The sequence below is a fragment of the Oryza glaberrima genome, chromosome 9 (assembly GCF_000147395.1).
Source record: "Oryza glaberrima chromosome 9, OglaRS2, whole genome shotgun sequence".
NCBI lineage: Eukaryota > Viridiplantae > Streptophyta > Magnoliopsida > Poales > Poaceae > Oryza > Oryza glaberrima.
This window is the reverse complement of record NC_068334.1, coordinates 19,591,414-19,617,631: the sequence shown is the minus strand read 5'-3', so window position 1 is coordinate 19,617,631 and position 26,218 is coordinate 19,591,414. Positions and strand designations below refer to the sequence as shown.

The 26,218-nt window shown below is 44.3% G+C and overlaps 4 protein-coding genes across 4 annotated transcripts; 3 read left to right on the top strand and 1 right to left on the bottom strand.

Annotated features, from left to right (window-relative positions):
* The first annotated feature begins 3,213 nt into the window (after positions 1-3,213).
* LOC127785398 (protein MEI2-like 6) lies at positions 3,214-4,912 on the top strand. The gene is made up of 4 exons (XM_052312836.1): positions 3,214-3,758; positions 3,880-4,014; positions 4,105-4,246; positions 4,348-4,912. Exons 1-4 carry the CDS (start codon positions 3,214-3,216, stop codon positions 4,495-4,497), a joined length of 972 nt encoding a protein of 323 aa, XP_052168796.1. The 3' UTR covers positions 4,498-4,912.
* Positions 4,913-14,855: 9,943 nt separating this feature from the next.
* Positions 14,856-18,638, top strand: LOC127783639 (uncharacterized). Its single transcript, XM_052310829.1, has 12 exons — positions 14,856-15,035; positions 15,132-15,211; positions 15,783-15,888; positions 16,550-16,648; positions 16,759-16,824; positions 16,937-17,053; positions 17,303-17,377; positions 17,481-17,583; positions 17,673-17,720; positions 17,802-17,923; positions 18,053-18,261; positions 18,346-18,638. The coding sequence occupies exons 1-11, from the start codon at positions 14,964-14,966 to the stop codon at positions 18,152-18,154; spliced, it is 990 nt and encodes a 329-aa protein (XP_052166789.1). The 5' UTR covers positions 14,856-14,963; the 3' UTR covers positions 18,155-18,261; positions 18,346-18,638.
* Positions 18,639-19,196: 558 nt separating this feature from the next.
* LOC127784896 (branchpoint-bridging protein) lies at positions 19,197-19,889 on the top strand. The gene has a single exon (XM_052312309.1). The coding sequence runs from the start codon at positions 19,287-19,289 to the stop codon at positions 19,632-19,634; it is 348 nt and encodes a 115-aa protein (XP_052168269.1). The 5' UTR covers positions 19,197-19,286; the 3' UTR covers positions 19,635-19,889.
* Positions 19,889-23,672, bottom strand: LOC127784894 (subtilisin-like protease SBT3.6). Its single transcript, XM_052312308.1, has 11 exons — positions 23,277-23,672; positions 23,067-23,161; positions 22,867-22,964; positions 22,572-22,730; positions 22,359-22,470; positions 21,686-22,229; positions 21,499-21,596; positions 21,185-21,424; positions 20,988-21,102; positions 20,682-20,886; positions 19,889-20,609 (listed from the first exon to the last, which is right to left on the bottom strand). The coding sequence occupies exons 1-11, from the start codon at positions 23,349-23,351 to the stop codon at positions 20,041-20,043; spliced, it is 2,310 nt and encodes a 769-aa protein (XP_052168268.1). The 5' UTR covers positions 23,352-23,672; the 3' UTR covers positions 19,889-20,040.
* Between the last annotated feature and the right edge of the window lie 2,546 nt (positions 23,673-26,218).

The window sequence follows — 26,218 nt, the reverse complement described above, 5'->3', positions numbered from 1 at the left end:
TTTTAGGTTCGGGGGGAAATTCAGTCGACCGTGATAGTTCGAGGGGTAAGTGTTTCTTTAGTCCTTCTTCCTAACTTTGATTTCTCATTTTTCATGCACATGTTCCCATAGTACTAAGCGGTAAGTTTTTTAGAAAGTTTCTTTAAAAAAGTATATTAATCCATCTTTAAAGTCTTTTTAGTATTGCTCCGTTTTGTGTCAAAGAGAAGCTTAACGTAAAAATACTTCTGTACCACAGTACCAGAAGTATTGTACAGTAAAATATGAGATTTACAGGATGAATGTTGTAGATTTTACTATAGGCTGTGTTTAGTTTGATTTAAAGTTTGGAATTTGGTTGAAACTGGAGACGATGTGGCTAAAATATTATGTGCGTATGAAAGATTTGATGTGATAGAAAGTAAGAAGTTTGAAAAAAAACTTTAAAACTAAACAAGGCCATAATAAAAGATGAGATTTTACTATACTAGTACTACTAAGCACCATGGTTTTGACATGCGTCAGGACGCTTCAGGCGAGAAAATGAGTTATGCTAGACGATAAAAGATGGCAAATCAATAGTCACTGGCCTCACGAGCAAGCCAAAGATACTCCGGTAACAAGTGAGAGTAATAGAGTAGGAGTAAAAGGATGCGATGTCTATTCATCGAACGGGTATTATTAGAGAAACGTTCATCTGGATTTGAATAGTCATTCTTTAATTATATGATATTAGGTCATTACCTAATATTTATGTCTTTTTATTGGTCAGTATTGAAGAAAAAAGAAATGCCTTTCAAACATGAAGAGGAGTGTATTCCGGAAAGAATTTGCCACGCAAAGTTCAAATTTCCCGAACGTCCCAAGTTTGTATACCCCCAAGTACTACTACTCCCGAAACGGAGTATACATACATTGCGTTTATACGGTGCTCGGCAGTGGCACAGCATCTGTCATGTCCTGCAGGAGTAGCGCACAGGCCATTGGCATAGGTTCGAATGATTAGAGATCCAGCTCATTTAATACCCGAGATTTGGCTGTACTCTCTCCACCGGAGGGCATGGCCCAGCAACTACTCCTACGCCTGTACACCCTGCCACTTTCACTTCCAAGAGAGGGCTGTTTGCTGCTCCCCAGGCACTTGCTTCTTCCATCATCATTTGCATGGCTACCTGCGTTTTGGAAGGAATCTCATAAATGCAAAAGGTAAAATAAAATCCGTCTTGCAAAAGGTGATCAAATTCGAGCTTGACTGTTTGTGTTTGGTGATCAAATTCGTGCCGGTCGTTGTGGAGGCAAACTTCATTTACTACATTTCTGTAGCTAGAGAGGATGACTCGAAGTACTCCAGTTCAGGTGCTGGCATTCGCTCCTCTTTTGGCAATGTTTTCCCAGTCCTGGAGTATCCGTTTTTTTTTTTTTGACATTGACATTATGGAGTATCCGTTTTTCATCAGCTACGGACGTGTTTAGTTCACGAAAATAAAATTTTTGGATGTCACATCGGATGTTTGACCGGAGGTCGAAAGGGATTTTTGGACACGAATGAAAAAACTAATTTCATAACTCGCTGGAAACCGCGGGACAAATCTTCTGAGTCTAATTAAGCCGTTATTAGCATATGTGGGTTACTGTAGCACTTTATGGCTAATCATGGACTAATTAAGCTCAAAAGATTCGTCTAGCGATTTTCATGTAAATTGTGCAATTAGTTTTTGTTTTTATCTATATTTAGTCCTTTATGCATATGTTCAAAAAATCGGTGTGATGTTTTTATGAAAAAATTGGGAACTAAACCAGGCCTACCAGTAGTAAAGTAAACTGACCTGATGTTGTATTTGAAATAAAAAGTCTGTAAAGAATTTTTGTAGGATTACCATCGTTTTGAAAAAAAAAATAGGGAAAATGATTTACATTCTCGGTCTCTTCTGACAAGCTAGCACACAACTAAATCCTTTGGTATATTTAACTCTTTGGAACAAATGGTTGGAGATTTCAAAATTCCATTCGTATATTTTGGAGTAAAGTTAGCATAAAATCGTATTTCCATCTGGTCGATCTCTTCCATGCAAGTTTTGCATTTTCCCCATACGTTCAGTATTGTCAATACGAAGAATCATTCGTGTGTATTGAATCGCAGGCCCAAATTGAATTGAATCTCCAGACCCATTTAAATAGCAGGAACCAAAAAAAGGGGGAATAAAAAATATATAAAATTCTAACAAAAATACAAATGTAAAATAGATGACTGCAAAACGCGGAAAAAACATAAATGACCGTTTGATTGGATACATGAAAAACGCGAGAATCATATAAGAAAGATATACTTAAAAGAAATTTCTTCATACATTGAAGCTCTTGTTAAGTTTGAAACCTATAACATTGTCCATTCATAGGAATTTTAAACAATATGATACGATTCAATCCTTGGTTTCAAAGTTCTTCATAGAAAAAATTCTTATAAAATTAAAATCCTTTAGGGGCCCTTTGAATCAAAGGAATTGTGGAGGAATTTCGTAGGATTGAAATCCTACAGGAATTTTTCCTATGTAGCTCTTTGATTCAAAGGATTGAAGTTTTCCAAATCCTACAAAAATTCCTATGGAACAGCTTGTTGTATATAGGTTTTAGAGGAAACTTAGCAAGAGGTACAACCTCTTGGTAAAAATCCTTTGACTCTATCTCTCTCATCCGATTCCTGTGTTTTTCCTGTGGTCCAATCAAACGATCATTCCTATGTTTTTCCTGTGTTTTGCAATCCTCTGTTTTACACTTGTATTCTTGTCAGAATCCTATATTTTTCCTATTCTTCCGTTTTTTCATTCCTATGATTCAAAGGGGCCCCTAAAGTTTTTTTTTATGATTTTCATATAAATCAAATGGGACTTTAATTAATCATAGGTTTGAAATTGAAAGGGCCAAACAAACCATACTGCTGCTACAACTAGCACTCCTAACCTGACACGATAGTTTTGGGTTCCAAATGATCCCTTTTAGGCTATCCAATGGACCAGCTGTTTGCTTCTACTACTACTCCTTGCTTGACACGATTTGGAGGGAGTAGTGACCGTGTGTAGCCACGTGACATGTGCATGCCCACGGGGTGTTCGGCGAAAGGCCAGGGCCAAAGCACTAGTATTCCTCCTCTTGTATATAATGGCTTTCTCCCTCAACAATCGATCTCACCTCTCCCCATCCGAACCCCCAATTTTTCTTGGCTAGATTTGGCGCGAGATGTCTTGCCTCTCTCGCCTCAACGCCTCGGCGGCGCCATGGGAGCCGCCGGTGGCACGCGCCATGGCCGTCGAGCAGTACTGCCCGCCGCCACAGTCCTTGCTCCCGCCGCCGCCGCTGCCGCCGGTCGCCGTTCCCACCACCTGCGGTTGCGCCGCCTGCCTCCAGGGCTGCTTCGTTCCGGTGGGGGTTCAAGCTGCCTTCCCGCACGCCGCTGCTGGGTGGGCGCCGCCGCCGCCGGTGATGCCGGTGATGATAGTGTACCGCGTCGTGCAGCCTCCGCCGCCGGCAGCTCACGCCACGCGCTGCCAGATCACGGAGATCGAGGACGGCGGCGGCGTGGAGACCGCGAAATCTGTGGACGGCGACGAGCAGCAGCCGTTCATCCGCACGGTGCGCAGCACTCGTCGCAGAAAGGCGGCGGCGATCCGCCTTCCCAAGGCTTTTCGAGCGGCGCTTTTGCCGCCACCGCCGCCGCCATGCGCGTTGGGGTTCACAGCTACTACTACCTCCTTGATGATAAGGAACATCCCCAATAAGTTCCTGTAAGTTTCAACCAAAATCTTCCTCGATTCTAGCCACGACCCTTCTTTAATCTACTTGTTTTTACTCTTAGATTAAGAAAAGATCTAATCTAATCTCTTCTTTTTTTTTTGCATCGACCAGGAAGGCGAGGCTGATGGCTATCCTGGACCAGCACTGCGCCGACGAGAACGGCAAGTGTCACCGCCGCGGCGGCGGCGGCGGCCGCAGCGTCGTGAAGTCTGAATACGACTTCTTCTACGTACCCATCGACTTCAAGTTAGTATACTACTCAAATCTAGGGTTTCTTTCCTTTCATCTTGTTCTTCCTGACCTGACACGGTGGTTGTGCGCTTCTTCTTTCTATAGGACTGGGTTCAACAAGGGGTACGCCTTCGTCAACATGACGACGGCGACCGCGGCGCGGCGGCTCCGCGCGTTCCTCCAGGACCACCGCTGGGACGCCGCCATGTCCGGCAAGGTCTGCGACGTCGTGCCCGCCGCCATCCAGGTCCGTACGCGCGCTCGCGCTCTCGCTCGCCGCGCCGCGCGTTTGCTTGCTTGCCGATAGGTGTTTGATCTTGGCCCCCTTTCTTGGAAACCTACCTTCAGGGGCTCGACGCGTTCGTGGCGCACTTCTCGGCGTCGTGCTTCCCCTGCCGCACCAAGGAGTTCCTGCCGGTGTGGTTCGAGCCGCCGCGCGACGGCGAGCAGCAGACGAAGGCGCACGTGGTCGGCCGCCTCGTCGTGCGCCCCCGCTAGCTGGTCGTCGTCGTCGGCGTCGTCTCCGGCGACGGCGTGGGTTGCGCATGGTATCTATCTTGTATTCTATCCCTACCGGTTGTCCAAATCGATCAATGGATGCATGGAAGGATAGAATGGGAGATAGATTCATATAGAGAGGCTGGCTTGGCTTGGTTGTTCGTAGTCTTTCCTTGTTCGTTTCTACTGTAGTAGTAGCAGATAGAACTACTAGTTCTGCCGTTGTTGTGTTGTAAACATATGTGTAGTGGCTATTATGTTTGAGCCGATCGATAATCCTTCGTTGTTGTGTGTTGTTAACTTAACTCTACTAGTACTAAGTACTGCGTCCTCCGATCAATAATCCGAGTATTTGCTATAGCAATGCCCGGTTGATGTACTACTAACCACAACGAAAGTTGTGCTAAATGGAATGTGCGGCTTAAACTATGAAGGATTTGGTTTTAGATAATTTTTGGTTATGTATTTATTTTATTTTATTTGCTTCTGAAGGGCACAGTGGTTTACTACTCCATTATATGCATAACAGAATTGCCTTCCCATTAAAGAGCATAGAATTGCTTATACAGACTTCTAAAAAGAATTGTCGATAGTGCAGGTGCCAGGTACTACTAATCCAGAGTTACTAGTAGTGTGTAGGGTATCAGTAGTACATCACAGAATTAGTAATCCAGATTGTAATTGCTTCGAAGTACTCCCTCACTCTAAAAGAACCTTGGCTTACGGCTATGGCCGTGTTTAGATTCCAAATTTAACAAGAACCATTTAGACAGTTTGCACGTAAATTACGAGACGAATCTTTTAAACTAATTACGCTATGATTTGATAATATAGGGCATATTTAGATCCATTTGGAATGACAAATGGCAAAAGTTTTGATGGCAAAAAAGTTTTGGCATTGCAAAAGTACTAGTTGGTGTTTAGAAGCATGTTAAAGTTTTGCCATTCTAGCACTAAAGTGAGAGAGAAAGAGAGAGGGAGTGGTCCTAAAGCACTTTTTGGCACAATTTGCTACTATGGACTAGCAAATGCTAAATGCCAAATTGTCAACTTTTGCTACTAGTGTTTTAGATCCAAAATGGCAAAATGTGCTACAAAATGGCAAAACTTTTGCCATTGGAGGATCTAAACAGGGCCATAATGCTACAGTGAATCTTTTGAGGTTTAATAAATTCATCTCGCAGTTTATAGGGTGAAATTTGTAATTTATTTTATTATTAGACTACGTTTAATGCTTTAAATGTGTGTCCGTATACTTTGAAAAAAGTTTGGCCAACAAACTAAGCAGAGCCTATATACGAGCAGGTACAATAGCAGGCTATAAGCCAGCTGCAAACATATTTTAATAAGATAAAAGATGAGAGAGAAGAGCAAGCCTATATACGAGCAGGTACAATAGCAGGCTATAAACCAATTGCAAACATATTTTAATAAGATAGAAGATGAGAGATAAGAGCAGCGGGATTCAAATCTATAGCCAGCTGCAGCACGGACTCCAAGACGCAATGTGTGTATGACTGTGGGACCATATGCTAATAGTATAGTAAGTAATTATTGTATAAATTGGCTATAGATGAATTGGAGCTAGTAGTTGGCTATACTATTAACCTTGCTCTACTAAACCTTGATTTTATACTAGAATCTTTCAGCATTTTTCACATTCTGTACTGTTGTGTATGGCTAGTACTTATTAATAAATCCTGTTGCATTTAATCGTGCGCGCGGGCTGTGTTTCGCACATGTGTGTTGAACCCGTGTCACAAAATAGGAATGTCGGTCTTTGAACACTTCGCACGTTCGAATCGATCGTCCACGATAGATTCACCCGGATTTTAACCAAATTTCATGTGAAATTCGACATGCGAATTAAAATTAAAATATCCCTCTCCTGTCCCGTAGCTGGCGTCTTGTCGACGGGTCTCTGTAGCTGACATGTGGGGCCATGGCGCGACAATTCACGCTCGGTCATCATGCCCCTTGCCATTAATGGGATGTGAGGCCTTGGGGAAGAAAAGGTGCGATTATTCAATCTTTCTTTCTGCATGTCCCTCCTCCTTCTCCATCCCCTCCCCCGGTGGTGCAGCGTGCCATATCGTCAGAGAGAGACACTGCGGAGGGAGTTGTTGCCGGAGAAGTGACTGTGCATTCTGCAGATCGTTTCTGCGAATCCTCCTATGGTTGGGACGCGAGAGAGACAGAGAGATGCTACAGGATGAAGGCATCAGATCGGTTGGGACGAGAGAGAGAGCAAGGACGATGGACGAGACCGGCATTAGGAATGCATCGGGAAGTGGAGATGATCCGCGCGCGGTTGCGCCGGGGGGATTGATCGGGTGGTTTGGCAACACATCTCTCTGTACGAGCTCTGACCGCGTCTACTACTAGCCTGTAGTGCTACTAGTAGTAGGAGTATGCTTGGATTGTGCTGAATCCTGTTTGTCCTCAAGGCTCAATCAAATTAATGACCGTCCTTGGCAATATTTTTTAAAATTATTACTCCTACAGTGGTAGTAGTACATGCTGTGGAGTTGTGCCGTCCAGGCGTAAGCGTACGAGCAACAGTTCTCAACAGGTGAGAGTTGTGGTTCGGAGGCGAGACGAGCTTTGCTCTGTCAACAACATTTGGGTTGTTTTGGGATTAAAATTTGACCTCTTGCTGTATACACAGTCTCCCTCTCGATGGGCTGACGATTGGAATTTCACCAAATACGTCTATGATCCTGTTTAGATGGGACTAAAACTATTACTATCTCCTTCCTTAAATGTTTAACGCCGTTGACTTTTTTAAACATGTTTGACCGTTCGTCTTATTTAAAAACTTTTGTGAAATGTGTAAAACTATATGTATACATAAAAGTATATTTAACAATAAATCAATAGGAAAAGAATTAATAATTACTTAAATTTTTTGAATAAGACGAATGGTCAAACATTTTTAAAAAAGTCAACAGCGTCAAACATTTTGCGATGGAGGGAGTACATCGGATGTTTGATACTAATTATAAATATTAAACATAGACTATTAATAAAACCCATTTTATAACCCTGGACTAATTCACGAGATAAATCTATTGAGCCTAATTAATCCATAATTAGTCTATGTGATGCTACAATAAATATGCGCTAATTATGGATTAATTAGACTTAAAAAATTTGTCACGCGGATTAGCTCTCATTTATGTAATTAGTTTTATAAGTAGTATGTCGATGTTTGATGTCGCGATTCGGGTATTTGCATGTATGGGGATTGTTGGTACTAGGGTATATGCGAGACTGAGGTAAAAGAGACGGAGGCGAGGAATTTTATACAGGTTCGGGCCCCTGAATTGTCAGGTAAGAACCCTACATCCTGTTGGCCGAAGCCGATATTGCTCTTATTCACCGTAATCACACCAGTACAATATTTGGGGTAGCCTATCTAACTGTTGTCGACATGGCGGTCTGAAGCTCTGACTCGTAGTCGACAACATGGTAGTCTTCCTTCTCGAGTTCGTGCCCGGCGTCTTGTCTTGACATATGTTGGCTTGTATGTTGATCTTATGTCTTGATCTATTGTTCCGTGTATGTTGATTGTAGTGGGTGTCTCCCCTCTCCTCCTAGAGGGTCTTGTATCTATACCCATAGGTGTCCCCTTGTCCAAGTAGAAATAGGGAAACCAATATGGATACAATCCGAGTAGTTCTTGTCGTTTCCATGTAGAACTCTGGTTGCTTTTCCTTATCCGGAACTCCTCCCATATCCGCAGGTTGTTTCCGTATAGGACATGGTATGTGGTGGGTCCTGCCGAGATTTAGTCGACTACTATTAGGTATGTTGTATCCATAACCCTAACAGTAGCCCCCGACTTCAACGCAAATGAACGAATTCATATTCTCAGCCGCGCGCAGACTTTGGAGAAACTGTTATCGAGCTCATGTGACTATTCTCGGTGAGTTCAGAGATAACGTTAGGCTTCCTTTATCAGCCTCGTGCGGGCACCTAAAGGGTTTGTCTGAGTCAATCTCCGACGTCAACTAAGAAAGTACAGAGCATACGACTAAGTCTCCCATCTTGGTGTAATCGAGAATTTGGATTGAAATCGAGAATTTGGATTGAAGTCAAGAAATTTTATCTCGGCGGGTACACCATCTCTCCATTCCGTATTCCTGTCGAGATCCATCGACCGTTCTCGAGTGATCGAGAAGGCGCAGAGCCTGCGACGAAGCCTTGTCAACATTTGTCGTACTCGCCTTAGTCGATCTTGGTGTGTAGAACCATAGAGACATGGAGTCTTCGTTAATGTCGAATAGAATTTTCCTGAAATCAATACTCAGAAAATAATATTAGATAGAAATAGCCCCCAAGCGAACGCTCAAAGGGTGACATGTTATAATATGTATGGAAAACTGAAAATGAATTAAATTTACAGACCAATGTTTTGTATATGAGCGTCTACTCTTTTACCAACTTCGATCAGTCAGTTTGTTGAATTATACACTCTCCTTAGCCCCCAGCCTTGTCATCGGAGAATCGTTCTCGGGAGATAAGGCTCTTGGACCTTTGACCTGCCTCGGTTGAACAAGCACTGATCCTAGACCACAGCCGTGAAGTTGGAAAACCCAATTTCCGATTACACGGCTTGGTTAATACGCACGGCGAGAACTCTTACACGACCAGATCTTACATGGTCTTTTGTCTCTACAGGATCCGACAAGGCCTTATCGGCTCTGGGCGTCCTCAGCCGAAGTTACCTTAGATTCCTCGGAGGCCTTGTCAAGACGGCGTTAAGGAACACGAGGATAGGTTTCAATGCTAGGTGTCATCGTGGTAAGGGATCTCTGGGTAAAACACTTGGCGATATTGTGTACCTGATGTCAACTTTGTTGGAGTAGAGGTAGTGGGAGAATCGCTACACCTCTAGTCGAGGACCAGATAGTAGTCGCAACTCGACCACTTAAAGTGGAAAAAGTGGGAGAATCGCTACAACACTGGTCGAGGACCAGATAGTAGTCGTAACCCGACCACTTGAAGTGGAGATAGTGGGAGAATCGCTACACCGCTGGTCGAGGACCAGATAGTAGTCGTAACTCGACCACTTAAAGTAAGGCGAGAGAGATCACTATGTTTTACTGGTTCGAGAACCAGGAGCAGGAGTCTCTTAATCACCTATAGGGGTGCTAAAGTTGGTTTATGTGCATATCATGTGGCCAGTATGACTCACATACCCAACTTATAGCATATCCGGATGTCCGTTCGCAATCATGTCGGGTGATCAAGCCGACAATGTTCACGAGAAATTATCCGTTAACAACCTTTTCTCAAATAGTCCCGCCACGGCCGGTGCTATGAGATAGGTCGTCAGTCTTCGTTGGTAGGTTGGCGTGACGACTCTGCATTTGTCGAGATCGTTCTCGATAATGCGGTGTACTCGACCACAACCTACTCGAGTGCTCAATTGTTCCTGAAAAATATTTTCTAGAAGGCAAGATATATAGCATAGAATATCGAATATGAACTCAAAAAACTGCATGAATCTTCTAGTATTATCAGGATATAGAGAGCAGATTAAATATCAGGCATTATGTAATCCGTAAACAAGCATGATTTATACTGAAGAAAATAGGGCGAGCCCCCAATTTAAACCGTTGTCGATTTAACATCGGGGACACTTGCACAATAGATATTGTATAAAAAACATGCTCTAGGTAAATATAATAAATCATAGATCTGATAATATTGTATAGATTGGAAAAATAGGTACGATAAATTGTATATAAAATATTGCGTACTTCGTAGATACATGCCGGATGAATCTACGAAATTATTAGATTAATTTAAAAAATTAATATTACTAAATACCTCGTTTTGGGTGTTTGATGATTATTGCTTGTGGACAGCTACCTGGTAACTTTCCATATGCATGTATTGGTCCTATTCCGCGAGACGTGCGTACAGCGTACGCGTCATGCATGTCGGAGTACTGTACGACATCCGATGCATGTCCTCAGCTCTACGTGGCAGAGTCCAAATCAAGTTGAGCTTGAGGCTTCTCATGCATGTCGGTTGTTGTCTCTCCATGGCAACGCACGGTGTGCCCGGACAGAGGACCTCGGCCATGGCACAAAGAAAAATGGACCAATCAGGAAGCTGATTAGTGTAATTAATTAGGATGAGATTAAATCAACTACAAAGAGTTGGAACGACAAACCCGATATCGTGTTATAGGACGACGTTCTGGCTGGTGAGAGTCTCCGTAGTTGACCGGACCAGGCGAAGTTTTCGTGATCAACAATAGCGAACAGATATCTCCCGCAACGACGTCTCGAGGCTTGAGCGATCTTGATGGATCAAATTGCTGATGATGATGGTTCCGATCTCGTCAGGAGACGTACTCTGGTCGGGTTGGATCTCCCTGGTCCGAAGTCGTCGAGTAGCTCGTTGTCGGAGAATCCATCTCTTAAACCCATCTCGTCGAAATCCTGAAGCACCAAAATCCCCCTACCTGGCACGCCACTGTCGACGTTTGATGTCGTGATTCCGGTATTTGCATAGTATGAGGATTGTTAGTACTAGGGTATACGCGAGACTGAGGTAAAAGAGACGGAGACGAGGATTTTTATACAGGTTCGAGCCCCTGAATTGTCAGTTAATAACCCTACATCCTGTTGGCCGAAGCCGATATTGCTCTTATTCATCATAATCACACCAGTACAATATTTGGGGTAACCTATCTAACTGTTATCGACATGGCGGTCTGAAGCTCTGACTCGTAGTCGACAACAGGGTAGTCTTTCTCCTCGAGTACGTGCTAGCGTCTTGTCTTGACGTATGTTGGCTTGTATGTTGATCTTGTGTCTTGATCTATTGTTCCGTGTATGTTGATTGTGGTGCGTGTCTCCCCTCTCCTCCTAGGTGGTCTTGTATTTATACCCATAGGTGTCCCCTTATCCAAGTAGAACTAGGGAAACCAATATGAATACAATCCGAGTAGTCCTTTTCGTTTCCATGTAAAACTCTGGTTGTTTTTCCTTATCCGGAACTCCTCCTATATCCGCAGGTTGTTTCCGTATAGGACATGGTATGTGGTGGGTTCTGCCGAGATTTAATCGACTACTATTATGTATGTGGTATAAAGAGTAAATGTGCATTATTAAATGTGTTGCAATGACATGCAATATTTAAAAATGAGCAATCGATAGAACACGAAGCAATGAAACAACTTAACCGATGAGGATTACTTCGAGAATGATAAATATTTTGGTGTCCTTGATCTTAATGTCATTTGCTTAGGGTATATATGTTCAAACTTGGATGAAGAGAGTAATTTAGTAGGATCATTTTTATAAATTCTAAACAAGTAAAAAAACAAAAGCTACAATGATGTTTGTGAAAAAAGCTAGAGGGGTTAAAGCGATTCCACAGCCTCTCGTACATAGCTCCGCCACTGCCCTCGAGGGTGTGGCGAGACTCCGTTGTTGGGATGCATGAAATAACGTCGTACTCCTCCTACTGGTACTTGATCAATTCAAGCTGCATGCACGCCTGCTCGACGAAAATTACTCTACGTGCGGAATCAATGGGCAAAATTTTAGTCTTGGAACGACCATAAATATCTTCATTGATTTTCAGGTTATATTCGGTGCAGCTGTATTAACCCCTTCTCACAGGGCAGCAATTTTTTTTAAAAAAATAAAATGTGAAATTTGCCATTATTTGTTTGGAAAATGCAACGCTTTATCTATCTGAAATGATGATGCATCGATATACTGGAGACCGAACATGCATTTACTACAGCTAAGCAGTGCATTTACTCAAGCAGCCACGGCGCCGGCGCTGCTGCTTCCCCAGTATATTTCGCTTCCCAACTGCAGATACACCTATGATTTGGTCCTGCTAAGGTTATGTTTAGATTTAAAGTTTGGATACAAATTACGAAGTGACCACCAGTTCTACTCCTATAGTAGCAGCAGTGCAGCACTCCTGCTACTGTTGGATGCTTGAAACTGCAATCCACGGATGATCCTGGTCGACGTCAGCGTAGTAAATGCACCATCTCCTTGATTTGAACTTTTCAAGTTCGCAGAACGGTAAACGTACAAGGCATGTGCATACTAGTATATACACCGTACTCCTCCGTATGTACTGTACGTCTTGTACACCATAAATTAAATTGGAAAAAAAAGGTTTAGAAGGATACATCGAAATGAAAACTTTAGAAAGTCAGTCCAACGGGAGAAGTCATTAATAGGAGGATCCGGATCTCAGCTACAGTCACAATAGTAACGGCAACCTAAGCAAGATCAGTGCGCACCATTGGATACAAATCAGACAGTCTAGATCATACTCCTCTATCCCTAAATATAAGGGATTTTAGTTGGATGTGATACGTTTGGACAGGCTTCATATCCAAATTCATTGTACTAGAATAAATCGCATACAACCAAAATCCCTTATATTTAGGGATAGAGGGAGTACATCGTACTATTGATAGCATTGTACGAAAAAACTGTAGCACAAAGTACTATGCACAATTTTACATTAGCGTATACTTTCTCCGTAAAAAACGTATATAGAACTGGATGTGACACATTTTAATATAACGAATCTGCAGAGAGATAGTTTGAATGGGACGGAGGGAGTAGTTTGATCCATTCATCATAAAAATGAACAATCAAAATTATATGCAGTCGTTTAACTTAACGTTACAAGTATAAATAAGTTCACTTTAGGTCCCTCTATTTGTCGCTCAGTCCGATTTTCGTCCCTGAACCGCAAAACCGGGTATGACCCGTCCCCCAACTTACGAAAACTGGACAAGCGAGGTCCCTCGGCAGTATGGAGGGCGGTTTTGGCCGACGTGGCACTTATGTGGCTAATTTGATTCAGTCTTCATATGACGTGGCATTGACATGGCGCTGACATGGCAATCGATCTAGAAAAATATTAATCCACGTGGGACCCACATATCACTTTAACGCACAAATTAATAAAATGATGGGGCCCACGTGGGTCCCACATGTCATTATCACCCTTCTCTTCTTCCTCTCCTCCCTCCCTCTTCACGGCGTCACGAGGAGGTCCGGTGGTGGTGGCCGACGACGCGACAACGACGACACGGGAGAAGGCTGGGTGTCGGCGGCGAGAGCGTTGGGGGGAGGGGCTCCGCGTGGGGGGCGCCGCCCGCCCCGAGAAGCTACTCCTCGTCTTCGTCCGCGGCGCCGGCGCAGAGCCCGCGCGGGGGCTCGAGGAGTTCAGGGCTGTGCACGTGGGCGGAGGGGTGCAGCAGCAGTTCGGCGCCACGCGGTGGCGCCGGAGATGTCGCCACTCGCCGGCGGGAGGCAGCGGCGGGCGGATCTCCATGGCAGAAGCGGCATCGCCCATCAACAACCGGCTCGCCGCGGGCCGTCAGCGGCGGCGCCGCCATGGCTGAATTCTCGTCGGCGAAATGCTGCATGAAATCTCGGCGGACACCAGAAGCAACCTGGTGTGATTTTGGTTAGCTCTGTTAATTAATTACCGGCTAAATAAACACATCCTTTTCACTTTTTTCCTTAACCATCGTTCACGAGCACGGTGACAGCCGGGCCACCTCGGCCTACCACCAACGGCCTCGGCGGAGGAGCGCACCTCGCCTCCGCACGCCGGCTGCCGGGCTCTTCGCACCGGCGCGGACTCCAGCGTCATCGGAGCAGCTCACTGAACGGCCGCGGAGCTGCGCGAAGGGGGAGCAGGCAGGCGGTGAGGTCGTGGCGGTGGTGGAGGGCCGCTCCACCCCGCTCGTCGCCCGCTCCGCCGGCCGGTCGCTCCGGCCGCCGCCCGCCACGGAGGAAGACGGAGAGGAGAGCAACAATGGCGATGGGGAGCAGTGGGGGATAGAGAGAAGGAGAGAGAGGATAGAGAGAGGGGATAGAGATAAGGGGCAGTGAAGATGACAGGTGGGGTCCACGTGGGCCCCACCAATTATCTATTATTGTGGGTGTGAAACTGATATGTGGGTCTCATAGGATTTATTATTTTTTGGATTGAATTGCCACGTAATCGCCACGTCAATGTCTCGTCAGATAAAGACCGAGTCAATTAGCCATGTAGGCGCCACCTCAGCCAAAACCGGGGTCAAATACTACCGAGGGACCTTATTTAAACGGTTTCATAACTTGGACCTGTCGTACCCGTTTTGCGATCAAGGGACGAAAGTCAGACTGGGCGACAAATAGAGGGACCCAAAGTGAACTTACACGGCCCCACTGGTGCTTCGTTTCGCATGGGCCAAATGCAGCACCGCTTGCCAGCTCGTAATTGCGGCCCATTAACCTAAATGGGCCGATCGAGTGGTGGTGCAGCCCAACCACAAGGCCACGACAAAAAAACGTCCTCCGCTTCGAGTCGTCCGCTTCCACTCACGCCGGCTCATCCTCTCCTCTCCAAATCTGTGGACATTTCACGCGCGCTCTCCGCTCCAGCCTCCAGCCACCGCCCACCGGCCGGCGATGTCGACGGCGGCGGCGGCCGCGGCGTCCACCTCGCTCCGGCCGGCCTCCCAGTCCGCGCTCCGTCTCGCGGTTTCGCTCCCTCACCACCTTCGTCGTCTCTGATTCTGTGTAATTTATCATGCGCCTTCGTCTAACCGAGTAGTCTTCCCCGGTTAAATCGCGCAGGGTTCGCCGCGGCGGTGGTGCTGGGGAGCCCCGGCGCTCTCCCCTGCGAGGAGAGCATTCCACGCGGACACGCGGAGGCGGTTCGTGTTCTCTCCTTGGGCGTTTGCTTCTAGTATGGAATGGAGTTGATGGCCTTTTGTCCGAATTAGTTTTGCTTCCTGTGGTGTATTTGGGGGAAGTCATCGTGCGGTTTCAGACCTGTGGATTACCCTTCATGTTGCATTGTTGTCTCCTGTGGGATTAAGTGTTTCATGAGATTGGGGTATTTCGTTGTAGATTACTGTTCTATGCTTTTAAATTGCAATGCCGGTAATTTTGTTGCTACGAGTTATTGTTCAGAGTAGATTACTTCTATAACTCTCGCTGTTCCATTGGAGTTGCTTATACAGTGCGCTCTCTAACTGCCACCAGGACAGTTCAGATGTTCTTCAGGGTGTTTTAGTAACATGAGTTTCTACGGTCCTGATGCACATTTCTGATTCATGTGCAAATCTACATCTACCATTCATTCCTAGGATTTCATACTATTTGGTAGCTGCAATGCGGCAGGATCTGTGATTTGCCTTTCCGAATTCATTGTGATGGTGCAAATAGACAGATGAACAGTCTATTATTATTCTTAATTTAAGAACCTATGTTTGTATTAAACAGGAAGACTTTGTTATATGCAACTGATAAAGGCCCAGAAGAATCCTTGAAGAAGACAATTGAAGTTGACAGGTTGATCGAGATGCTGAGGGATGCAAATCCTAGAGAGGTAACTCTTCATATCTTCAATCTGACTGTTTATTCTACTACTCTCCATCCCATAATATAGCAATGTACTGCTGGATGCCCGTATCCAGATCCATAGTACTAGGGTACGTCCCATCCGGTCCTAGGTTGCTATATTATGGGACAGAGGAAGTATTTAGATAAGGTTACAGTCTCAGGTTTTACACCACACTAAAAGATCTCTCCATTCAATTGTACCAATTAAATCTGTTACCAAACCTCTATAGTATATAATTTTCTTTGCTTTGAGCATGCTTCCATTAGTTCTTGGTTCAAAATCTGTAGAACCAATCTAAGCAGTACTTGATGACTTGGTCGTGGGAGCATTAAGCCTCAAGTTCTGTGAACAACATGAACTGTTCAATTTTATTTACTTCGGAGTTTTCATATTTACCTTTAGTTTCTTATCAGGTTTATTTTACGCATTTAGAAATATTTGAAGTATGCTTATCCTTGTCAGTTTATCACTAGATTTTATTATTATGTCTATGGTAATTCTAAATACTGGAGCATTGCTGAACAGAATATATGCAGTTTGTTTTATTTTCATTTAATTGAATTAAGCCTTGCTTTGTTTTGAAATTACTTTTGACATGAAAATTACTTGATCAACTTACTAATTTACCCTTCCTTGCATGTGACAGCTTGATCAAATAGTGGTTGAAAACGTTCTGGCGTTCGATGAGGGTTTCTGGGTTCGGCTGGCAGCAAGAATTGATCTATGCAAATCGGATGATGATAAAGCATGGTTTTCACAATTGGATTTCTTTTTTGTTACTATGGAATGTCGATCCCGTTCTCTTAGCTCGATTAATCTAACTTTGTGAATGGTGTCTCTCTTCTGCCTTTTCAGAAAGACTATGAAGAATTGGCTGAAAATGTCATGAACATAGTTGACCGTCTTGTCCATAAGACTGATGTAAGAACAATATTGGGTCACATTATTTGTATTAATGGCAACACTTTTGGCATTTTTATCGTGATCAGAAAAGTTCCTTGAATGCTGCTAATATTTATCCTTATCTATTCAGGAAAAGATTGAACAGTCAACTGATGTGCTGAAGGCAATTATTAGTCCTGTGATGCACGAAGGTGAAAATGCCACGTGGCCACCGAGAGATCCGGAGGCTCTCAAATTGATGGAGAAAGTAAGAACGAACATAGCTATTTTTTCACTGTTATTCTTTACTGGGATATTTCATCGGTGCCTTCCTATGAATTTGGTTTATTTCACATTACCTCACACATAGCATTTAGTCGCTTTAGGCAAGTTACTGTTTTGGTTGGCTCTACTTCACATGAAACAGATTTATATTCCAATCTGTAGTGTAACTAGAAAGTGCCAGTTTTATACTCCAATCTTGTATTTGTTTTTTATGGTGTCCTGGTATCGCCAGGAAATTTCAAATAGAGAAAAAGAAGGACAGCTAGACGAAGGATTTCTGTCAGAGGTTAATGCTCAGTTGAGGCAGGTATGTGTCATTTTCTACATTGTGGATTAACTTTGTTGATGTATTACTCAGCATAGAGTAGTTTTGCTACTCATTTTACTATTACACCCTTACATGTGTTTAGGCTAAACAAGATGGAGATAAACCAGGACTTCAAGCTATGCTGCAGAAGGTGTTGCAGCTGTTTGCGTCCAATTTTCTCCAAAAGCGTAGTTACGCTTACAAAGGTAATCCTGTTCATTCGTTTTGGACTGTTGAACCACAACCACTGAGAATGATTACCCTTTAAATTGATTTGTCTATCTTTCATTTTCAGGGGGAGAAGTAATAGTGCCTGAAAGTTTTCTTGAATCTGTAATAAAGGGTATGTATCATTGTGCGGAGAGATTGTTTGTCTTCAATCAACTGATCTCAACCTTTAATATATCCAGATTGTGCCTTGCAGCTCCGGAAAACGAGTGGAACAAGCTGTTGCTTGATGGGTTAACAGTGGGGAAAGGAAATGTTTCACCAGAAGAATTTTATGCTGTTATAAAGAAGAGAATTGAGAGAGTCTTAATTCGCACAGTAATATCCCCAACCTTTGGAGTTATACAGAGAACGCAATCTCTTTTAGTTTGTCAGGACCTTGTCTTTAGTTTAGCATCCCCTCAGCACATTTTTCATTTTTCCTCTCGTTATCTTTTTGTTTGACAGGAAGGAGGTTCTTATCAGCAGCGCATACTCGTTGAATATCTAAAAGAGATACAGGCTAGAGCGGAGGAAGTTGTGAAGGTGCTTCAAGGACCAACCATATGATGATGTCTGGTGGTCGATTTTAAACAGTGCAGGTTATCCAGTTCGATCATGGTTTTGATGCATCACCTAGCAAAAGCTTAGAAGGCGACAACAGACAACCTAACTAGGTATGTTGTTCTTTGTTTGGTATGCCGTTGAGAACACTAGATTCTATTACTTGTCTGCACATTTTTACAGCCTCTGCCTCTCAGTTGTCTGATTCAGGAACCCGAGATAAGCATAGCGAGAAGAGAAACAGATCCAAATGTCCTAAAGGAGTGCGTGATTTTCATTCCCCACTTTGGTCTTCATCTCGAATGGCCGATTTTGCTGTTGGAATGTTTGATTTCTGTTCTGTCTGATTGACACTTGACACGAGTGAGCTTGACTAAGCTGTAGTAACATGTGAATCGGTTTTTGTTGTGTAAGGGAGAAGGTTCAATGGTGAGCTTGACTTGTTACTGAGGTGCTTGTTGAACTCATTTTAAGTTACTGATCCCTGCAACTGTTGATTATCCTGATCCTGATAGATCATTGACGATTCCTCGTATTCCCTCGTTACAACTTACAAGTCATTCCGCTCGTGACTCGCTCGCAACTCTGCAGTAAAATGTTTCAGAAGCCGAGCCTCGCACTATATATTTAATGATATATAGTGAAAATAAAAAAAACTATTGCTGGATCTAAAAATGAAAGTACGAGATTTATCCACGCAAAAACTATACTCCTAAAATAGTTTCTTACCCTATATCGTAGACAAGTCTTATACATCTATTTTTTTTAATCAACGATCATATAATTTGCGATGCTATAGGCCTCATCTTTTTAACTTACGCTTATGTTTATCAGCCAAAAATTGAATTTTCAATCTTAATAAGGTATTTTTATCGAAGTTTATTTTCTAGCCTTTGCTTCTAGATTACTAAAAACACGTATATAAAAATTTTATTCACAAATTAATTTTCGTTTACAAATATGCCGGTTCGCTGGGCTCCGGTAGTGTCTTCATAAGATACAAAGAGATGAGGCGACGTGCCGTGTATTAATTGGTTGGCTTCACCTTGTGGCAGTTGGACTCTGCCTTCCAAAATACTCTACCAAAAAACAGCCCAACAAGTGGGAGAATCGGCTTTTCTCTTCCCTTCTCTTCCGCATGCTGGTCGCCGCCCTCCGCGTCCCGGCGCCGATCCCCTCGTCGCTCCCCTCGCCGGCGCGCCCTCTCCTCCGCCGCCGCAGCAGCCACCGCCTGCCCCCTCCCCCGCCCCCCGCCGCGTCAATGGCCGACGCCGGCGGCGCCACCACGAACAAGCCCGCTCCGGCCCCGGCCCCGGAGCCGCCCGAGAAGCCGCTCCCCGGCGACTGCTGCGGCAGCGGCTGCGTCCGCTGCGTCTGGGACGTCTACTACGACGAGCTCGACGCCTACAACAAGGCTCTCGCCGCCCACTCCTCGTCGGCATCCTCCGGCAGCAAGCCCGCTACCAGCGACGGCGCCAAATCATGAGGCGAATCAGGATTCAGGAGTTCTGAGGACGACTTGCAGTATGCGTCCCTTCCTCTCTTTTCATTTTTTTCCCCTTCCCCAAATCGGGGTCTTGGTGTGGTACTCCTACCAGCTAGTAGTATTAAAATTACTCGTTTGATTATAGTGAAACATTTGTGTTATCTCATTGTGTATGCTGCAATTTGTACTAGAGTGGAATGGTTGTTGTTCCAACGAAAAATTCCCTGATTACATACAGAGAATTGTTCATGGATAGTTCTTGTGTAACAAACATTAGCATTTTGGCAGAATTCTTGTAAACAAACCCCCAACAAATCACCTATGCCATTAGAATCAGGAGAATTAGCGAGTTAACTTACATCTTGTCCCAATATCGATGGGGACTACAAGGAGTCACAAGACTTGTTCAAGCATTGACGTAGAACTTACTGATTATTATCCTAACCACCAAAGGGATCCTCACCGTGTGAGTGCCATCCTCCCATGTCAGGCTCCCGAAGGTGTACCTCCCTTGCACCTTCAATTTGGCCTGGAATGTCACCTTGAATGGCAACTTTCTGACGGTTGAGTTGAAGGTTAGGAGCGAGGGGCTAACGGTGACGTCCACGCCTGGAGGAGCTTCTACACGAGCTCTGTACTTCGACAAAGCAGGGCCGACGTTGGTGACCGTTCTTGACACCGTCAATTTTCCCCTCAGTTCAGGGATGGTGATGGATGGAACATTGAGGTTTAACTGCGATTTTGGCGTATGTTGACATGTTGTTTGCTGTTGAGTCATGGAGCTGATGGCTGAGGTGTTGTAACCCATGGAGCAAAGGAAGCGCATGTAGTCAGATACTCCCATGTCATACACAAGACCGGGGTGCGCAGCTCTGTTTGGATTGACATGGCCACCTCCATAATCAAATGGATTTGCGTCATTGTAGGGTGCTGCCTCTGATACCATTTCAAACCCATATGCATCATGAACATTGGCTGCAAAGATGTAGAGTTGTCAGGTGAAGGCAATCTTTGGTGTGGTGAAGCAGATAAGCATTATGGTATTACCTGTCGTGACCAATGCTGATTTCACTGCAGCAGGGCTCCAACTAGGATGCATTGATTTCAGAAGAGCAACTACACCTGAAATGTGTGGGCACGACATTGAAGTCCCGGAGTCGATCTTGAAGTTAACAGATCCAATGGCCGATGATATGGCAGCAGCAGGTGACCATGCAGCCAGAATGTTTACACCTGGGGCGGCAATATCTGGCTGCAAAAGAATTGATGGCACGGGAAGATTTGATTTTCCTGTCACATATTTGATCAAATCAAAGGATAAACTTAGTTCATCAACTAAAGGAGATGCCTTACCTTCAGGATAGAGGGGGACAAAGAACTTGGGCCCCTAGATGAGAAGTATGCAACTTCTGGGGCTACCAGCTCTCCAACAATTGTTTTTGGAAAGCTAAATTGGGCCACTGGGTTTCTGTATTTGCAAAACAACAGTTAATTGCATGAACCCATAATTTTCACACCTGGTGGATCATATCCAAGAAAGTTTTGTGTACCTCATGCTTGTCGTGTATGCAAGTATAGCTGTTCCAACTTGGTAATCCACTTGAACACAAGGAATATCAAGTGAAGATGCTATATCCTTGGTCAAGAATTGCGCAAAGATGACTCCAACACCTCGAGCCTTTTTTACAGTCTCTACGGCCACTGAGGCTGACCTCTGTGCTCTTGTTTGGAAGCAAAGCACTACATTTCCTTTTACTAGAGTAGCATTCAGAGATCCTGCAGTGCAGCTTCTGCAAAGACATCAGCCCAAATGGAAGTTGAAATTGTAGGATGGATCCAAAGTGAAGAGAATGACAAAGGTTACCTTGCATCAGTATCGTCGGCATTATCAGATGAAATGTCTTCAGCATAGACTATACGCACACTTTTTGAAGGATGCTTTCCAGAATACAGTGTTTGGCCCTGCATTATCATGCCATCAGAATAAAGAACAATGTGCCAACCATCTGCAACCATTAGTGTTTGAAGCTATAATTCAGATTACACCATACCACGTAAGTACTATTGTTGCCAAGAATGATCTTTGCAAGGAATATCCGATCAATGGTGCCCGCAGCAACAGTGACAATCCATGGGGCCGAGTTGATCACCGTCTCTGAATAAGGACCGGAGTTCCCTGCAGAACAAACGACGACGACTCCTTTTGCGACAGCATGGAAGGATCCAATTGACAAGACATCATCAACATAAGCAGGGAGAGGTGGTGCTTGTCCTAGGGACACCGAGATCACATCGACGCCATCGTGTATGGCATCGTCGAAAGCAGCAAGAATGTCTGCAGCGGTACAATCTCCAGTAGCCCAGCATACTTTGTAAACTGCCAGCCTTGCCCTCTGTGCCCCTCCCCTTGCTACACCTTTGGCAAGGCCCCTGAAGCTGGCATTGGCTACCAGAGCTCCAGCCGCTGTGGATGCCGTGTGTGTGCCATGCCCAACGGCGTCTCTTGCCGACATGAACTCATAGATATCACTGGTGTTCATCTTGCCGTACTCAGCTTCATACCCTTTGACGTACCATTTCGCGCCTATTATTTTCCTATCCTATCATGAATCTGAAGTCACCAACAGAATAACTAGTAGCAAAATTCTCTGTTCTCCTATTGCAGTGATAAAATTTCACAAGCAAAATACCAATGTGAAACTGAAGGCTCAAGAGCAGGCCAACCTGTTGCAGTTAGAGGCATTGAACTTCTCTCCGGCGACACATCGCCCCTTCCAGCGCCGCGGGACCTCGCCGATGCCGTCGTCTCTGAAACTGGCCGACTCCGGCCAGATTCCTGCAAACCAAGAGCATCTCAATCCTCACATTGTAATGTCAGCATCAATTGCAAACTGGCAATTGCCAGTTCTACACATGATGAAGAACAGGTGAGTTCACCTGTATCTAGCACACCGATGATGGAATCCTCCCCAAATCTGCTCTCCAAGAGGATTCCACCACCTGAAGGCGACGGATTCACCCCCATGAAATCCCAGCTCCTGGTGGTGTGCAGGTCAAGAACACGATTCCGAACAACCCGCACAACTCCAGGCCAATCTTGGTGACAAAAAAAATTCAATCCAGCAGAAGAGTACAAGAAAAACAGAGTGAGAGAGATAGAGAAACATAAAATCAAAATTTGGTTTGCCAAGAACAGCAGCAAGATGGCCGGCGGGGAATGCGGCGAGCTCACCGGAGAGCCGCGCCGCCTGGCCGCCGGTGAGCACGGCGGCGAAGCCGGAGAAGCCGTGCCTGTAGCTGTAGAGGATGGCATCCATGGCCGCCTGCTCGCTGCAAAGCGCAAGGCAACAGTAAACCACGCCACATCTAAGCAACCAATGCTCCAGCCATGGAGGAGAAGGAGGAGAAGAAGAAGAAGAAGAAGATTGCAACCTGCCAAGAACGGCGGCGAGCATGCCGTGGTGCGCCTCCTGGACCAGCTCCGGCCGCAGCCCGTGGTGCCTCTCCCCCATGTACACAATGTACACCTGCAGAGAGAGACGCCATGGGACCAAAACAGCGTAAGATTGACGCTGCCAGAAGCTTTCTTGGGGGGCAGAAATCATCAAAGCAAAGCTAAGAATGTCCCGGTTAATGGCTCACATTGCTGCGAGAAGATGAGCAGGGCTCGAGCAGCATGAGGAGGAAGACGATGAAGAGCAGGGGAGACATGGCCATGGCGTGTGATGAGTGAGCGTGAGCTCAAAGAGGGAAGCTGACGCTGATAAATTTTTCTCTCTGGAGTACTCGTAGAGGTGAAGTGGAGTGGTTTGAAAGGGAGGAGCTGAGCTGAGGATGAGGGGGGTTGGTCGGTGTGCAGGAGGCGGCCTCTCTTCTCTGTCTGCTTGGACTGGATTCAAATCTCCCACTAAATACTCCTATTGGAGCATTAGAGCAAGTTTAATAGTATAGACCACTACTAACTCCGAATCATCTATAGCCAATGTAATAGCCTATTTATACAATAGTTGCTTACTATAATATTAATATCTGGTCACACGTGTCATACACACATTACGTTTTGGAGTCCGTGCTGCTCTTCTCTCTTTTCCTTTATCTCTTTAAAATATATTTATAACTGGCTTATAGCCTGCTATTGTACCAAACTAGTATAGGGCAACAACAATGTATATAGCAAAAGTAGTCCATATAGATGGGACCCACACATATGGACTATAACTATTGTTATCTTCACAATGTATATAGATAGCAACTAGTATTAAGAGGAGAGAGGAAATAGAGAGAAATAACATATTTTATTCTATATGGGCAACCCATATGCTTATGGGTGGCTTTTGCTATTTTCTTGCTATAGACTGTTCCACAATGTTGTTAGGTGGCTAAATAGAATATTTTATTGCTTATAGATTAATTTTAGACTACATTATGGATGCCCTAATTACGACTCTGCAACTGCACTGTATGCACTGTGCGGCCGTGCCCCAGTGGATTGGTTTGTTTTCTGTTTGTTCTTCGTCCTGACCTGACGCAGCACAAACGCTCACTGGTTTGGTTTTTTTTAAAAAAAAAATGGGGCTGTGAGGTGCTCACTGGTGGAGTGGCGATCGGTGTCGTGCTCCCTCACCGCGCCGTATTGCTGGGTCTGCGTGCGATGCGTGTGTGAGCCGACGATGTTGCCGTTCGGCCGAACGCGTCTTGCCCGTTCTTTTGCTTGCTTTACTCGATACTCTCGTACTAGAACTACAAATCTATCTAAACATAAATTGTATCTGATTCTAAGTTATTATATTTTAGGACGAAATTAGTATTTGCTTGGTGCTCAGCTTGCTTGGCCATGCTCTTTCTAATTTATTCACAAAATAGTTATTTGCTCAAAGTTTTCTAAATACATTTTCTAAAAGGAAATTCCTACGATAGTTTGTTTTTAAGGTATTTATTAGGCGTGTTTCTTAAAAAAATGATGATAATTAAGTAGATAATTCGTGATATAATCCGTCAGAGGCATATGGTTGTTTCGTAGCTAGCGTAGTGGTTCTTCGGATGGAAAGAGATGGCCAGTTTGTTCTGTGCGGTGTTAGGTTTGCCACCGACGCGTACAGTGACCATTAGTCACAGGGATATACTGATATGTCCTCATTTGGCTTCACAACTTCACACGGATTTTGTTAATTTGATTTCACCAGTGAGCATTATGGCGTGTGCCGAGCAGTATCTTGCTTGTAACTTGTTTCAAACTCAGGTGTTCCTTAAAAATGAATTGTTGGATCGTCCTCCAATGGGTATGTGCTCGACATCTGTCTCGAATCTCCCTGGCTCAGGCACATGGGTATGGTTATTTTTTATGCAGAAGCAGACTATCATTTCTTATGCAGAATGCAGATAATGCTATTGTCCTAATCACTTCTCATTATTTTTTTCTATCCTGGATTAACTATTAGTACAAGTGGAAGTGGGAACCTCGTTTGTTCTCATTTGTGGACCAGAAGAAAGTGGCACAAATGGAACTGTATAAAACTGGGAAGTTCCATACAAAGGCCGTGTTTAGTTCACACTGAAGTTTGAAAGTTTGGTTGAAATTGGTACGATGTTATAGAAAAGTTGTGTGTATAAAAGGTTTGATGTAATGGAAAATTAAAAGTTAAAAAAAAACTTTGAAACTAAACAGGGCCAAACCCTACTCGATTCAGAATATTCTTGGTAGCTATACATAGAGCAAAAATATTATATCTTCATGCACTCATCATCTTTTACTTTGCGCTGCAATATGAAGTAGTAGTGACATCAAAATACCTTTATGGCAATCAAAAAGATTATTGATATCATATCATTTTATTAAGCTACTGATAGTGGCACTATGGACAGATGACAGGCAACTTGCGTTGACCCGGAGAGTGGACTTACTCCTCCGTCTTAAAATAAACCAATCTCGTATTAAGATGTGACACATCTCAGTACATCGAATCTGGATATAGACCGAGTTTAGTTCCAAAATTTTTCTTCAAACTTCTAACTTTTCCATCACATCAAAACTTTTCTACACACACAAACTTTCAACTTTTCGGTCACATCGTTCCAATTTCAACCAAAATTTCTATTTTGACGTGAACTAAACACACCCATACTCTATTTTTATGAGGTTGACTTATTTTAGGATGGAGTATGATTAGTGGGCTGTTTTGTTTTCAAGTTCCAACAGGGACGCTGCTTTCTCCTTCAGTGCTTGCACTTTAAACTTTTTATGTGAGAAGCTCAGGTCACTTTAATGGCGTCTGGTGTTGAGAGGTAGCAGTAGCATAGCAATAGCACCGTTGTTTGCAGCTTGCGTGGGTCCAGCAGAGCAGCTGCCATGAACCGGAGGACGAGATCACCACCTCACAATTTGGAAGGCCTGCCGCTTTGCATGGGGGCCGGGAAAAAGGCAAATAATTCCAACTTTTCGGCAAATCATTCGGAAAAGGCAGCGACCAAATTTGAAAACAGCACAGCAAACTGCTTAGGTTAAGTCAGAAATGTTCTTTTAGCAGTAGTCAATGCCTAGTAGCTGGTCAGACTTTAAATCTACCCTTAAATATTACACATGCGGA